We start from the raw sequence: 16,193 nt of genomic DNA, 5'->3' as shown, positions 1-16,193 counted from the left end.
CAAAAAGAAAAATAGATTCTGAAAAGTCGACCTTTTCAGGTTTTTTCAGATCTTCATAAAAGTCCCTGACTTTTCTAGGTCTCTTTACGAGTAAGCTGGATTTCCTTTCCAGGTTTTCCAGGTCGATGGAAACTCTCTGTACGAACTTGGACATGATTTTCATTAGTGTTTGTTGCTCCCTTATTAAGTATTTTGTTTGCCTATGAAGATGTGTTAACTTTTCTACTATTTCCATCCTTGAAATCCTTGAAATGATGCCTTTTTACATATGTGGATCATTCCTTATATCGGATTCTTCATACTCAGCTATTTGATTGTTTCTTCTTTTGATAGCTATATCATGGTTGACTAAAATCTTAGTTACTTAAACGAGATGATAAGTTCATTAGAAAATCCACGTTAGTAAAGTTTGTATTGCTATCATTGCTCTGAGGACAGACTATGTGTGGGTGACGTTTTTGTGAATCCATGGCAGCGCAGGACAAAGCATAGATGGCACTGATGTTAGGAACACCCTGGATGAAAAGATATTGCTTGATGTCTCTACGTTATCGTTTTATTGGATCATTCAATGGAGAACCCTAATTCGCCATTCTTTTCCTAGATCCTTTGTGCTGCTTCTCGCATCTTTTCTTCCCTTTTGGGCACAGTTTGAGGAAGGGGATGACAAGGTTGTATGACTTCTCGAACATAATAAGAGAGATTACGGATGTGGGAGGTTTAGAAGAACCACTACTAAATTTTAAATTTATTTTTAGTTATGTTTATTTGTTTAGATGCTAATTCTCATGTTATACGTAAGACATATACAAAAATAATTAGTCGTACGTTCCAATGACAGTGAGGACGGCGTGAAAACCTGATTTCCCCACACCCAATACGTCACTGAGATACGTGCAGAGAATTGCTGCTTCAAGAGAACTACTCACGCTTGTTGGCTGTCAAATCCGTTCTACAGGCACAAACTGTATCACAGAAGGATCCCGAAAATAGCCGTTTATACCAATAAGATTGAATTTTTTCAGTGTTTTATCTAGGTACGTTAGGATCCCACCAAAAGTTGTATAATTCCCTCCTCCCTCCCTTTTTTATAAGATACCGGTATAGCTTGCAGATAGACTGAAACTGCACGTAGTTATTTTTTTTTTTCCACAAAAATTAACTTTTTACTACGAGGAAATAATTCTGGACATTTACTTTGAGATCAAATTATCTTAGAGCGATTTCTGTTTTCAAAACAAACTTTTAAAAGGCATGATAGTTTTATGAAATAGTATGAATCTTACTTCTTCGAGTGCAATAAAGTTATTTAGCAATATTTTTACTTTGGAAAAAGCTAATTAAGGAGAGATTGGGAAACTTGTCCTTCATGAAATGGAGTGAAAAGTAACTTATCTCGACTTTGAGATCAAATTATTTATGGGAGATCTTATAAGAACTTATTTCGGAGCTGTGAATCTATCTTTCCAACTGCAATATACGCCCATTCTTTTGGAAAATAATTTAAGATAGCTATTAGCAATTTTAATGCAATTAAGTTAATGTGACGTCTTCGTGTACAAGACAGCAAACTTAGGTTTCCACTTAACTCATTCAGAGCGATATATTGGGGAAAGTTTTGACGAAGCGATTTTTAGGAGAGCGAATTTACCTTTTTCATGTGTGAGAAAGAGACTCATCAAAGATTTAGCTTCAGAAAAACTCTTTCAAGAATGTATATGAAACAAAACGAATATCATTTTCGGGTACATGAAATTGTTTAGGTAGATCTCGAGTTTGGAAGCTAATAATTTTGGAAATTTTTTATGAGACACCTAACGATTTTCAAGAAATGGGATGAAACTATGGTTTCAGTGTGCAGAGAAGCGATTGCCAGGTTTCGACTTTCCAAAAACTAATTATTATGGGTAACTTTAATAAAACTCATTTCTTTACTGATGTTCATGGAATTTTTTACCGGAGAGAGCGATTTATCTAAACTCTGATTTGGGAAGGACCTATTTAAAGTAAGATTAAAATCTACATCTCAAGTACGAGAAGAACACTTTCTCTAAGTCTTGACTATGGAAACGCTTATTCTGAAGTGCAGTTATAGGGCTTACTTATCGGGGAGGCTACTGATCTCCATGAAATGAGGTTAATACACTGGTCCAGTTTCACAATGAAAGTAAGTTCAACTACAGCTTTTTCAGAAGCAAAAATGAAATGAAATCTTCCAAGTTTTACGTTCCACAGTTATGCTGGCTAAACTAAAGGAGACAGTGATGAGAAGTTAATGAAATGGTGGAATGAAGAAAGTGGGAAGAAACGGGAGAACCTCGAGAAAACCCACGAACACGATGTTGGTCCACCACAAAGTTCACTTGGCGCGAGCTGGGATCGAACCAAGGACCCCATGCACCAGAGGTGAACGCTCTACCACTGAGCCACTGAAGCGCTTTTTCAGATGAGAAGCAACAAAGCAGTAGCCAGTGGTACGTGGTATTTAGCGCAGCGTTGCTGAATTGCAGACTCCCCTTTCCCTTCTCGCTCTTTCTCCATCTATGAATACGACAAACTAATTGACAAAGTAATTCACAACGTAAAAAGTGTTATTCTAGTAAAATTTAGAACATTCACTGTCCATGCTGGAAATATAATTATGAACTAAATTAACTGTCTTTTAATTTATGTCATCAAAACTGGTAAAAGCTTGTATATTTCATCCTGCTATAATTATCGTCTATGATATTTGTATTTTGTCGCTATGTTACCCTGAGTCTTAAATGTATTACAACAGTTTATAAATTTGATTAATCACTATTTCATGAAAGGATCATTCCCAGTTTTTCTATTACGAACGTGGTTAGTTTCCTCGTTGATTTAGAAAGACGTTCCACACTGAGGATTTCATTGTTTCAGCACAGATGAATCATACAGATACAAACGAAATGAATTCTAAAGCTTCTGATTTTACAGTTTTTGAAATTAAGATTTCAGTTTTCTTTCTATGATGTGAATTTCTTTCTAACCTTTCCTTACTAAAATTAGGTCTTGTAACCCCCTTTAAAAAAAAAAAAAAAAAAAAAAACTGAAAATCATTTTTTAAACATTTTGTACAGCTTTTTAAAACATTTTGTAATGTGAATTTTATTCACTACGAAAGAATTCAAGGAACAGTTGTACGAGTAAAACTAAAAAGTCTTGCTCCTGCCTAATTGCATCAGCTCTCCGAGACTCGAAGAAGTCAAGTTTGTTTTGAGTGCAATAATTTATGAAGTACCATTTAGATGTCTGCACCTTTTTTTCAGCAACCATGAGTTCATATATTGAATAGAAGGAAGGTGAGATGGAGAAACGGATGATGAAATGGTCAAACGTAAAACGCGAAAAAAAAAAATCACATTGTCTAAACCGGACAAAGAAATGTTTGTTTTAAAAATGTTTTATGAAACAAATAGGATCTATTTTATACACTTCTTGTATACAGATGAGGTTCACTTCACACGAGAAGGCATCTTCAATTACTATAATGTACATGTTTGAGCGGACGACAATCCTCACGCGATCAATTCCAGGAGATAGTAACAACAGTATGCTCTGTGTGTGGTGCGGTACTGTCGGTGACACTTTACTAGGCCTACACATATTACGGAAACGCCTATCGCGACTTCCTGGAAACCCACATTCCGGATGCATTGGATAACTTGCCCTTGGCTCTGTGTCCAACCGTGAAAATAGATATCAGTGAAAGCTTCATCCTTCAGGAAGACATTGATACCAAAATTATCTTCCTAGCTTACTTAGGAAGTGACCTATTGAGGTTTAAATTGAGACACATTGAGGAGCGTCCAGAATGTGAATACTTCACACCGTCAGGTAGCTCAATGGCCGTAACTCTGTAACGATGCATTTCCCGATCATATGAACTCTTTTAGTTGCCCACCCATAAGGAACCCACTCCTGAAATTTTGCCGTACCTTTTTGTTACCTTCGGATACCTCTGTGTTGGAAGTCCTGTAGGAGAAACATCCTGCCCACCCTGGCAATTTCATTGCGCCGGATCTTCCTGATGATCAACACACTTTTCAAGGAGTTTCGATTATAGAGGTTCAAAACGCAGGCAGCGCGGGAGGTCTAGATGGGCTTCGTCTTTCAATTCTTAAAGACCTTCTTTCTTGTCAAATACTGGAATCGAAGGAAAAACTCCTAAAATCCTTTTCTGATCTAATCATTTCTGAAAAAGTACTAATGGAAGTTCGCCCGCTGTTTTTCGGTGCCAAACTTACAGCGCTGAGAAAAAAGGATGATAGTATTCAGCCGATAGCGGTTGGAAATGTTTGGCAAATAATATCGGCAAAAATTGTATGCTTTAGAATACGTAAGCCAGTTAAGAACCTTTTATCCCCACATCACTTAGTGTTTGTGTTCCTACTGGGGCTGACGCAGCTGTTTACGCAACCCGAGTTTATTTCTCTTCTACTCACAGTGCTTCTAAGGCCGTTGTAAAATTAGATTTTCGTAACGCATTTAATGAGCTTCGCCGGGATACTATGCTTACCGCAGTATTCCGTTTTACGTTTGACCATTTCATCATGAATGATTTTCCATCAATTTAACCATATGTATATCAATGTTATGCTGAGCCCAGTGACCTGTTTTTCGACGGAAATACTATTTCTTCTCAGAGAGGTGTACAACAAGGTGATTCTCTGGGCCCAGCACTTTCCGCTATAACTATACACTATTTAGTTAAATCACTGAATTCCGAATTAAACTTTTGGTACTTAGACGATGGAACAATTGCTGGTGAACCCGAGGTGGTTCTTTCATCCTTAATAGAAATAAATAAGAAGGCATCACTTCTTGGCTTGCATCTTAACTTTTCTAAATGCGAGGTGGGTTGTCTTGGAACAGATGAAACTGCATTCGACGAAATCTTTAGAAGATTTAATGAGGCTGCACCAGGCATAGGTCCTCTAACAATTCAGAATGCCTGTCTTCTACGCGCTGCTCTCACGTCGGAAGCACTCACGAAGTGCTATTGAATAAAATATCTAATTTAGAATTGTTCTTGTCTCAACTTTCCTCAATTTCAGCCCATTCAGCCTTTTTCCTTTTACGGGCATCTTTATCAATCCCTCGCTTAACCTTTTTTTTTTTTTTTTTTTTTTTTTTTTTTTTTTTTTTTTTTTTTTTTTTTTATTTATTTTTTTTTATATGATGCTTTCCATCTTGACATGAGAGTTCTTTGTTAGAAGATGATGATATTGTCCTAAGAATTGGGCTTGAATCAATTCTGAACTGCTCCTTAAATGACGACTCTTGGATGCAAGCATGTTTACCTGTTGGCTTGGGTGGTCTTGGTATTCGAAGCAGGCCCGTATCCACGGGGGGTAGGGGGGCCGGCTACGCTTGCAAAATTTTTACAGTAGGCTTGCAAATTAACTATAATATGGTTGGGTCCCCCCCCCCTACATTTTTGGGCTGGCTACCGGCCTGATTCGACGAGCTGTGGATATGGCGATTCCTACATTCTTAGCATCATACCACGGATCTCTGCGTTTAATCGAAGCTCTCCTTCCGCAGGGTTATTGTTTAGACCCAGATGGTTCAGTTCAGGAAGGCTCTAATAAGTGGGCAAGCTAAGCAGATACAAACCTCCCAGAAATTAGCAAAAAGTATTATCAGTCATCTTGGTATATATCAGTTGTATCTCAATTACATAATCATCTGTTACAATCTATTGTGGTTCCGATAGATAAAGCCAGGCTCCTTGCTGCCTCATCTCCCGAAGCGGGTGCATGGTTGATGGCGATACCTTCTCCGCCTTTAGTCCTTCATTTGTCAAAGGAAAGCTTTCGAATTGTTGTTACCTTACGTTTTGCTTTAGCTGTTTGTGAGCAGGGTTTGAAAAAACCCGGGTATTTTTGAAAAAACCCAACCCACCTGGGCCCATGTGGGTTTTTCGTGTATTTTCGGGTTTAATTGGGTTTTATCGGGTTTAATTGGTTTTTTTCGAAATATTTCAATGTCTTTGGGGTAAAAATGTTAAAATATGATTTACATTTCAAGATTGTCATTGTCACAACTTGCAGCATTTTTCTATTCTCTGCTGTTTTGAAAAAACGGCCGCCATTTTGAAATTTTTTATCGGATAGCGGAAAAGATCTATACAGCAAATTTAGAATGTCTCGTGCTTCTACCTCAAAATTTGAACTTAAAAAGTCCGAAAATTGTACCCTGTGGCATGGATACACGCTATTTTGAATAATGGCCGCATTTTGAAATTTTATGCCGCCAAAATATATACAGCTAATTTGGTCTCTCGAGCTTTTACTCTGAAAATTTCAACTTGAAAGACCGAAAACTGCCCTTTGTAGGGTGGATATCCGCTATTTTTTTAAAGAGCCATTTTGTAATTTTACGTTCGTATGCCGCCAAAATCTATGCAGAAAATTTACAGTGTCTCCAGTTTGTATCCTGATAATTTAAAAGACCGAAAGTTGAACACTGTGCAGTACAGGCAGACAAACGAACAAATGTTCATCCTAGGAGCCTGAGTGACGTTCGGCAAATATGAATACCAAATAGCTATATTATTTTGAAACAGACATAATTCATCAAAATGTCTTATATGAAATAAATATTTTTCAACGTAAAATAAATGGTTTTATAGTTGAAGTTCACTTTCGATGCTTTGTGCGTTCAATTACGGGAATTTCTCAAGCACTTGTTGCAAGACGGTTCTTTTCTAGTGTTTGCCAACTATGTAAAGTAGAAAAACCGCACCCCCGCAAAATTCCCTATGATATAGGTCTAAGAGAACGTATCTCTGTTCGGACCCCCTCCCCCATGGGAAGGAAAATACTATCGTGAACAAAAGTGCATTAGCACCTGTATTCTGCATTTCCTTAGTACATTCAATAATAAGCTTAATGGTATAAATTAGGAATGGCCAAAATTTTCCGGATTTCGGAAAATTCCAGAATTCAGAAATTTTTCCGAATTCCAGAATTGGCCATCCTTACTATAAATGAGAAACTGAAATCGGCATTGATATTTTTTTTTTTTTTTTTTTTTGTATTTATCACCACTTTTTTAAAATTATCGAAACAAATGAATAAATTAATCTTTACGTGACAATTTTGGATTTGGAAAATGAAATTTATTCTTTAAACTTACACATCAACTACAGGAAATTGCTTTCAGAAGTCCTTTTTTTACTCTCAATAAATGTATCAAGTACCTTACAAATAAATTTCAAATTTTCCGTGATACAGTCCCTGTCATCTCTTCAAAATTATGTAAGCAGATGAACAAAATATATTAATCGTTGATAGATGGTGAGAGGTGAGTTTTGGATTTACAGAATGAAAGTTACTTTTTAAATCTATACTTTGACTAGATACAAGTTTGAAAAAACCGGTCATAAATGGGCTGGTAAGAAGCTTGCACCGGTCACCGGCTTTAATCAAAATAACCAATATTTCCGGCCAGGTCGGTGAAAAACCAACCCTATTCTTTTCTGAAAATTAATTTAAAACAATTAACAAAGATAGGCCTCTATAATTCATAATTTATAAAGTAAATGTTTCAAAATGTAATAAATGAAATTAAATATCTTCCAGCGTAAACTAGTTTTATTGTTGAAGTATTCACTTCCGATGCTTTGCGCATTCAATTGCGGTAATTTCCCGAACAATTCTTTCACGACGGGTTTTCCTTGAAAATGCAGGTTGCTTTACTGTACATAGAAACTTCCTTAATACTGAAGTTTGAATTCAGCACTTGAAATAGTAAGTAGTCTTGGAAGCTGCGAGCATTAAGTTTCTTAATTTTGACAAGAAATTTATGCTATTGCTGGTGTTGATTTTACAGAATACTTATTTGAAGGGTAGCAACAAATGACTGTTGTTGGAAAACCAAATTTTACTAATTACTTTTGTTACCACCAAAGGTAAGAAATAATACTAATAGTTTTACTAATGTATTTATATATTTACTGTTAGTACCGGCACCTATGACCTTAAACCCGTCAACGTATGAGGGATAACGTCTCTCGGCGGCGCCGAGTCAGCAAGCACACTATTCACGGAAAGTATTTTTCTAAAATATAGAATTGCTTATTTTACTTCAAATAGGCTATAAGCATAATCCACACATTAATTTGTTGTATAATTATCTCAAGCTAAGGGAAGTTTTTTTTATTCATTCATTCAGTTTATTCAGAACTTTATAAAGGTCTTATGTTGAATGTTGTTGTCTACCTTAAGATGAGAGCATCTAATTCGCCCAAAGAAAGTTCAAAATCTGATAAAAATAACTTTCAATGTGATCACCTTAGTTGTACCAACAATATACTAACAAAAAGCTCAAAAACCCAGGTGGGTTTTAAGGCGGGTTTTTTCAGGTGGGTCCAACCCGCTGGGCCCACTTGGGCAAACCCTGTTTGTGAGCCTCATCGCTGACCAGCTTGTGGACATGAAGTTAACCAACGTGGCCTGCATGGCCTTTCATGCATGAAGAGCGCTAGTAGATTCGCCCGACACTCCTCCGTTAATGATGTAATACTACGAACCCTTAACACAGCTGGAATTCCTTCAATATGGGAACCTTCTGGTTGCTGTCGTTCGGATGGGTTCGATGGATGAGAGGTAAATGTTTATTGTGGGACTTCACCTGCGCTGATACATACGCTCATTCGTCTCCCTATATCAGTAATGAACGCTGGAGCTATTGTTAATCGTATAGAACCTGAAAAGCAAAGAAAATACAACGACCTTCTCGAAAGTTTTCACTCCAATCGCTATTGAAAGCAGTGGTACTTGGGGTGCAAGAAGTCTTGAATTTATTAGGGAGGTAGGAAGACGCATTACTTGTATTTCCGGCGAAGTTCTTATCTAATACATCGCATATCTCTTTCTATCCAACGTGGTAACGTCTCGTCGGTACTTGGCACTTTACCAACTGGAAAGGAACTGGATGAAGTGTTTGTACCCTAATAAGAATAGTTTTTTTTTATATATTAGTCCCTGGACAATAGTTTTTCTTTTGACGTTATAATTATATATTTAAATTGTAATTTATATGAATGCAAACTCAGTGTAATTATGTCATTTCGGTTTTGTTTAATAATTCATTGGTATAATTGTATGTACAATTTTGTTTTTTTAATATAATTTTAAATTTTTAAAATGTACCAATAAGGTATATATAATGGTTTACTTCTTTTCCCTTCTTTTAAAGGGTCGTCTAAATTATGAGATTAATGTGCTTTCTGTATTATGTTACTTTATAATACATCATCATAAATTATATTGGATAGCATTACTGCATCTGTGCCGTGTAATACACATAGTACATGAGAATCACCGTATTGCAGCTTTGCACTATTATCGCAAGTGCAAACATAAATAATAGTAGCATATTATTCGCATCAATATGCGATTATTTTCTTGGAAATTGTAGTGTTACGCCTTGTGAACAAAAGCGGTAACTTGCTTTCTGTCTGTACAAATTTTACATCAGCCTTGACATGTATCATTCATTCTGTATCTTTAAATATACTACATTATTGTCTCATAATGTAAACAGCATGCCTATGTTAAAAATGCACGTCTGCTAATAACAACCTGGAATAACTAAAGTCATTATTGACAAAATCAGCCTGGACATAAACCGTATACTGGCAGGACTGGTCAATGACAAAACCTGTTGTGAATATCTCTAATATAAATACTTACCTTGCTCATAAACTCTTGTAATATTGTTGCAATTCCTGTCATTTTCTATAGTGACACTATGTATGGTATCACACTACCACATAACTACCATTAAACGAGCAGACGTTTTGAAATAATTCTGCGATCTTATAAGCCAAATGTCTGGATATAAGAAGAAAAGTATCCAGCCATGATGAATCTGTAAGCTACGTTCATTGGTGTAGCCTGGAGATTAGTGTTGCTAACATGTTAAATTTTTCACCGTTTAAAGTAATTTTATACTAGTAGAATCGTCAGTTCTGCATTGTTGTTTTTTGGAGTATTTTATCTTTAGATTAATGATGTAATCGGTATTTGTAGCGGAACTTGTATTTAAATATTTCTTTCTTACGCGGAGTACATAAAACAAGTGTATCTAAGTTCCTTTTATATATCATTGGAACAAACATTTATCTGAAGATTAACACCTCTGCAACTCCAGTGTTGATTATGGTTTTGTATACTTTTTGTTGTTTAGCGTCCTTCTTCAAATAAGGTTTTTCGTGTTTACTTAAGCAGGGTCACGTGATTCCTATCCAGAGTACGAATCGACTTTTTTTTTTTTTTCCTACGAGAAGGTAAAGTATTCCACACATATATATAGGATGTAAGGTCTACATACGAAATCGGAATAAATGTTTCTGTAGTGAGAAAGAAATTCTTCTTTGACGAGCTGCGGTATTACTTAATGGGAGAGTAAATTCTCTCCCCCTCCCACGTTGATTCTTACCCTGCTCCTATTCTAGATCATGTAAGATCGTGCATGCTTCGTAGTAGAAACTCACACATTTTAGAACTCATTTGTGGCTAAATCATTCGTATAAGCAGCTTTGCCTTGGAACAAGCGCATTCGATGCCTGCTGGTAGCTCATGTTTCATATCCCATTGGCCCAGCTCTGTAAATATTCGCGACATCACTACACAAAATTGGTATTGCAAGTTGCGATAACAGACATAGCAGTTATCATTGATTTTTCCAGTTTTGCGTTGTGTTTATGTTCCACATATATGTGCGAAGCCTCGTATGGTACAGAATAGGGCCCCATATCCAATCAGAAATCTACATCTTTATAGTCTCGATAAAAAGGTTACAATGAAAATCAATCAATCATCACACTTGTGTAGCTACCGGTATATTTTCTGTCATCATTTCTCGTTTCATTTCACAATCTGTTAAAATAAAATTATTAAACTTGATATCATTATATGGACCTCATAATGCTATAAACTATTATAATACGAGAAAGTTAAAAAATGAAGTGGCGGGATGAATTTGTATCTCTCAATAATAATGCAAAATGTTAAGCGTAACATAGGCCTATATGTATTAAAGTTGAACGTCCCCAGTTTATATCCATTAGCTTAAAGAATACGGTTGATTAACGAAAGTGAATGCTTACGAAATAAATGGTGGGAAGGTAATGTAAGTGTCAACGGGAGAAGCTGAGAAAGCCCACGAACATGATGTTGTCCAACACAAACTAGCTTGGCCCAGGAATGAACAAGAAACCTCTAATATAGAAATGAACGCTTTACCACTGAACCGTCGTGTCCCTTATTTTAAGCCTAATAACTTTAAGCTTAAACTTAATAGTTTCCTTTGTTTCATTGTTAGACTATACGATCGTTATTCTGTGTACCGTAGTATCAGGAATTAGAAGGATCAGAAAACTGATATATTTATTTCATTGGGTGGCAATACTGATACAATGTTACAAACCTCGATTTTGATAGGAAGTTGAGGGATAAGAAAGAGTGTGTACTGAGTTACGATAATTAGTGACAGTTTCAAAATATCTAAGTGTGGTAATTTTTTAAAATAAATTCTTTATCTTAACACTAGTATTTTCTTCTTCTTTGAATTACGATTCAATAATTCGTGTTATAAAATGTCAAAAGCTCGTAATTTCTAGGTGTGTGATGTAAAAAATGTAGGAAATATTTTACCTTGTCTATGGTACTATGCAACGTGTATTACATAGATTTGCGTGCAATTTCTCCAAAACCGAACATTAAAGTCTAAATTTCGGATTGTAAGACGGATAAAGATACATTACTGGATTATTTTCGTGAACTTATACATCCTACAATGTTAGTACTTCCATGAAGTATTAAGTAATGTAAGCAGTACAATGTATGGTGCAGATAAATAATAGTGGAGCAAAGTTTTGAAACTTTAAGACAAAATTATGTAATTAGTTTCAACTTGGTGTAACTGTTCTTGTTAACGGAGATTACAAATTTGTTATGATTGATTGAATACGAGTAAAACGTCTTTTTCAGCACCGAGTTTTATTATCGTAAGTGTGGTTTTAAACTTTTAGCTTGTGGGAACCGAAGTATATGAGCTCCATTTAGAATGAAACCCGTTTCTCTCGCTCCGATAGTCACTAGCAATATCTGCATGCGCGTAGTTATTGTCAGTAACATACATTAGAGTGGCACATTACATGTTAGTTTTCAGCAATGAGCAAGGTTCTAGAACACAGATCCTCCTTCCTATTTAGCGGTAATGAAACAGAAAACAACGTGTCCTGCGGGGCTCTAACCCGCCTTCACTCGCTAACGCTCGCTTGGCAATACTCTGTGATTTAAAATTTAAACTTTTGTACAGAAAGGTACTAACCTATACGGGGAGACCTGTGTTCTAGAACCTTGCCTCAGCGATGTATCAGAGCAAGGCGGTTAATCAGTCTTTGTTCATACACCTCTATACGGCTCACTTAGTATAGATAAAGTTCAAGCGGATCATCAAAAGTGTTTTAAAATTTCAATTCTTTACTATTTGCATATAAATACAACCTTTGAGCGTGTGCCATAAAAACTACAGTGCAAAAAACAAACCAATCTAGGTGGCCATTAAAATGCACGAATGCTATCTAACCGGGTTAGGGCAGGGCGAAGCTCATGTGTCCCTGCGTGAATACGTCTGTAGTGAGCAGGAACGTTAGTGACGGTGAGTATACGTGTAAGTGAGAGTAGTGAAAACACGTGAGTTTTCGAAGTGATACGACTTTCTATGGCACTTATAATTTTTGATAGTAATAATACTACTTGTAAAATAAAAATATAGCTTTTATATTGTGTAAAAATATAACTCCGTCAGAAATTAATATCTAATAGACTCTTTTCATGTGTGCGTAATTATTTTACCGTCGTATATCACTTGTAATGATTTACACTAGTAACCCTATACTTGTAAACATAAAATACAACTATTATTTACTATTTAATTCTGCGGCCTGGTGAAGTTTGTCTCATTTAAACATGTCTTTCAGTGCAAAGTACTGAATTTTACCTGTAAATTTTATAGCATGTGTTGTCCTGCACTTGAGCTGCATTATATAAATAAGTCGCTTGCGATATATATATGTTATTTTTTAGTTAAGTTCAAGAGAGTAGGTCCAGAAGTATCAAGCATAAATTAATCTAATGTTCTTTTATTTATTTATGTAACAATTACCAGATACAGCTTAGAGGTAGTTTTATACTGGATATCTAACAACAAAAATAACAATAGAAGGGTTAGGGAAGGTATTTGTGAGGGCCTGTTTAGTAGGTACCATCCGGGCATTTGCCTGGTAGGACTGATGTGAGGAAAACCTCAGTCTGTGCGGTCGTCAGCGGGAATCCAACCCACGATCTCTCGAATGCGCAGCCAACGCTCTACCACCTGAGCTGCTTCGCTCGTTAGCTAAATTTTAACATTTTGGACCTAGTCTGCAGCACAAACGCATTTTTTTTCTCGGACTTTTTTTTTTTTTTTTTTTTTTTTGCATGCGACATTGTTAATTTTATTGCATTTTATTGTATTATTCGGTACAGATTGAAAATAAGTTCACCAGGAGACACGTATTACATATATGCTGCCTTATGAGTAAAATCGATTCTCGATGTCATCAGAAATTGTATTTTATAAGCGACGTTACATTCATCGATTCAGGATTTATTTTAGAAGAATGTAAACATTATGGCTCTAAATACAGCGTTTTCTGAGCGAAAGTATACCCAAACTACGACAAAAATTGTTATCCACTTTTCCTAGGATGTTTGGATTAAGAGATTTGTTACATGTGGGTAGAATCTAAAAAAGCGAAGATATACGAGTAGCACATAGAGTTAAGTCACTGGAGCGGGCGCTTTTGATAGTTTAATTTTAAACGCATTATACTTTAACAAAGATAACATTTGGCACATTTTGATAATAAGAACCAGTAATCTTTATCGTAGGTCTTTATTTAGTGTCTGGCAATCGGTAGTAACATGGTTCGTTACCGAATTCGAACCAGAAAATAATCATTCAATTACGATTCTTAGACCCAGGGTTTGCCCAAGTGGGCCCATTTCGGGTTGGACCCACCTGAAAAAACCCACCTTAAAATCCACATGGGTTTTTGAACTTTTTGTTAATATATTATTGATACAACCAAGGTGATCACATTGAAAGTGATTTTTATCAGATTTTGAACTTTCCTTGGGCGAATTGAATGCTTTCCCGTTAAGGTATACAACATTCAACATAAGACCTTTATAAAGTTCTGAATGTACTGAATGAATTTAAAAAAAAAAAAAAAAAAAAAAAAAAAAAAAAAAAAACCTTAGCTTGAGATAATTAAGTAACAAATTAATGTATGGATTATGCTTATAGCCTATTTGAAGGAAAAAAATGCAATTTTATATTTTAGAAAATACTTTCCGTGAATAGTGTGCTCGCCAACTCGGCGACGCCGAGGGACGTTGTCCCTCATACGTTTGACGCGTTTAAAGCCATAGATGCCGGTACTACCAGTAAACATGTAGTACATTAGTAAAACTATTAGTATTATTTCTTACCTTTGATGGTAACACAAGTATTCTTCAGTAAAATTTAGTTTTCGAACAACTACAGTTTAGTGCAGTTATTTGTAGGTACTCTTCAAATAAGCATTCTGTAGAATCAACACCAACAAAAGCGTAAAAATTCGTCAAATTTAAGAAACTCGATGCTCAGAGTTCCGAACTACGTACCGCCTACTATTTCAAGTGCTGAATTCGAACTTTCGTAATAGTGGAAGTTTCGATGTACAGTAAAGGGAGCTGCATTTTCGAGGGAGGAGGAAAGAAAAACACGTCCCGAAATAAGTTCTCGGGAAATTCTCCCAATTGAACGCACAAAGCATCGGAACTGAATACTTCAACAATAAAACTATTTATTTTATGTTGGAAGATTGGAAATTCATTTAAGACATTCTGAAACATCCTAACTATATATAAAACTACATGAGCTGACATAAATTATTGAGCACTTCCTATAGGTTATGCATGATGGTAGCACATTGATTAAATTTGGCATGATGGTAGCTTTCCGGGACTAACCGACAGAAAAATTGCCAAAAGTGAATATTTTTAATTTTTAGAGGGGGTTTAAAGATTGGATGAATTTCCCCATGTTATTTAAATGGGCCTTTTTTTAACTTATAATCTCATGTTTTAGGTACTTAGAATTGGAATAAAATCTTGAAATTCGGTATGCTTGTAAGTTTTTGTTACCGTTACCTAAGTGAAACATCAGAAATAAAAATTTCCAACTGTAGAGTGGTTTTATGGGGAACTGAAAAATATTTCCCATGTTATTTATATGGGACGTCTTCTACACCCCAAAATGTTTTGGCCCTTCCGGCATGTTTAGAATGATGAAATTTGGCATGATTATAGCATTCCAGGACTAACCGACAGGAAAATAGCCGAAAGTGAATATTTTTAATATTTTTAGGGGTCTAAAGGGTGATGAAGAAATTTCCTTGTTATTTAAATGGGCATTTTCTTGGGATACAAAATTTTATCTTTTAAATAGTTGAAATAGGAAAAGAAATTATAGAATTGTGGGTTTAAGAGATGTGAGGCCGTAGGCCGAGCAAAGACAGTGTGTGAGGGGCGATGCCCCCGGGTGGGCAGATTCAGGAAATATGAAGAGCAAGTTCATGTAATTCACTGTTGATGCAAAGGGCGTTTGATAAGAAATGCGAGGCCGTAGGCCGAGCAAACTCGGGGGTCTGGGCCAGAGCCCCCAGCTAGCCAAAAGCTAGTTTATTTTATAAAATATGAATTATATCTTTCTTAATGGTCTTAAATTAATTTTCTGGAAAGATCCCTCTTGCAACAAGTGCTCGGGAAATTCCCGTAATTGAACGCACCAAGTATCGAAAGTGAACTTCAACAATAAAAACATTTATTTTACGCTGTTAAATAAATATATTTGGTGTTCATATTTGGTGTCACTGAGGCTTTTGGGATGATTCAATCTGCATTTGTTCGTTCGTCTTCTTGTACCACACATACTAAAGCGAATCACTTCCGGTCTTTTAAATGTAAATTTTCAGAGAACAAGCACGAGACACACTAAATTTCCTGTGTAGATTTTGGCGGCATACCAACGTAAAATTTCAAAATGGTGACAATTTACTTTTTTCA

General features: G+C 35.9%; 2 protein-coding genes across 4 annotated transcripts in view; one reads left to right on the top strand and one right to left on the bottom strand.

Moving 5' to 3' along the window:
* The window catches only part of LOC145673348 (uncharacterized), a 92,080-nt gene extending 81,887 nt beyond the window's left edge, over window positions 1-10,193 (bottom strand). The window contains exon 1 of the mRNA XM_081742974.1: window positions 9,726-10,193. Within this exon, the coding sequence (XP_081599100.1) occupies window positions 9,726-9,767 (42 nt within the window). The 5' untranslated portion in view covers window positions 9,768-10,193. The remainder of the gene's footprint in view (window positions 1-9,725) is intronic.
* A 1,199-nt stretch (window positions 10,194-11,392) lies between these two features.
* The window catches only part of Gem2 (Gemin 2), a 51,647-nt gene continuing 46,846 nt past the window's right edge, over window positions 11,393-16,193 (top strand). Inside the window, exon 1 of one of the 3 annotated variants that reach the window (XM_081742976.1) lies at window positions 11,393-11,549. The gene's annotated coding sequence lies outside the window, so the exon portion shown is untranslated. Of the gene's footprint in view, window positions 11,550-11,676; window positions 11,835-16,193 lie in introns of those variants that run through there. The other 2 variants (XM_081742975.1, XM_081742977.1) reach the window with 2 other exon arrangements.

The sequence above is a fragment of the Thermobia domestica genome, chromosome 16, assembly GCF_964235325.1.
Source record: "Thermobia domestica chromosome 16, izTheDome1.hap1.1, whole genome shotgun sequence".
NCBI lineage: Eukaryota > Metazoa > Arthropoda > Insecta > Zygentoma > Lepismatidae > Thermobia > Thermobia domestica.
The sequence above is the reverse complement of the archived record's forward strand: the minus strand, read 5'-3'. Positions and strand labels throughout refer to the sequence as shown.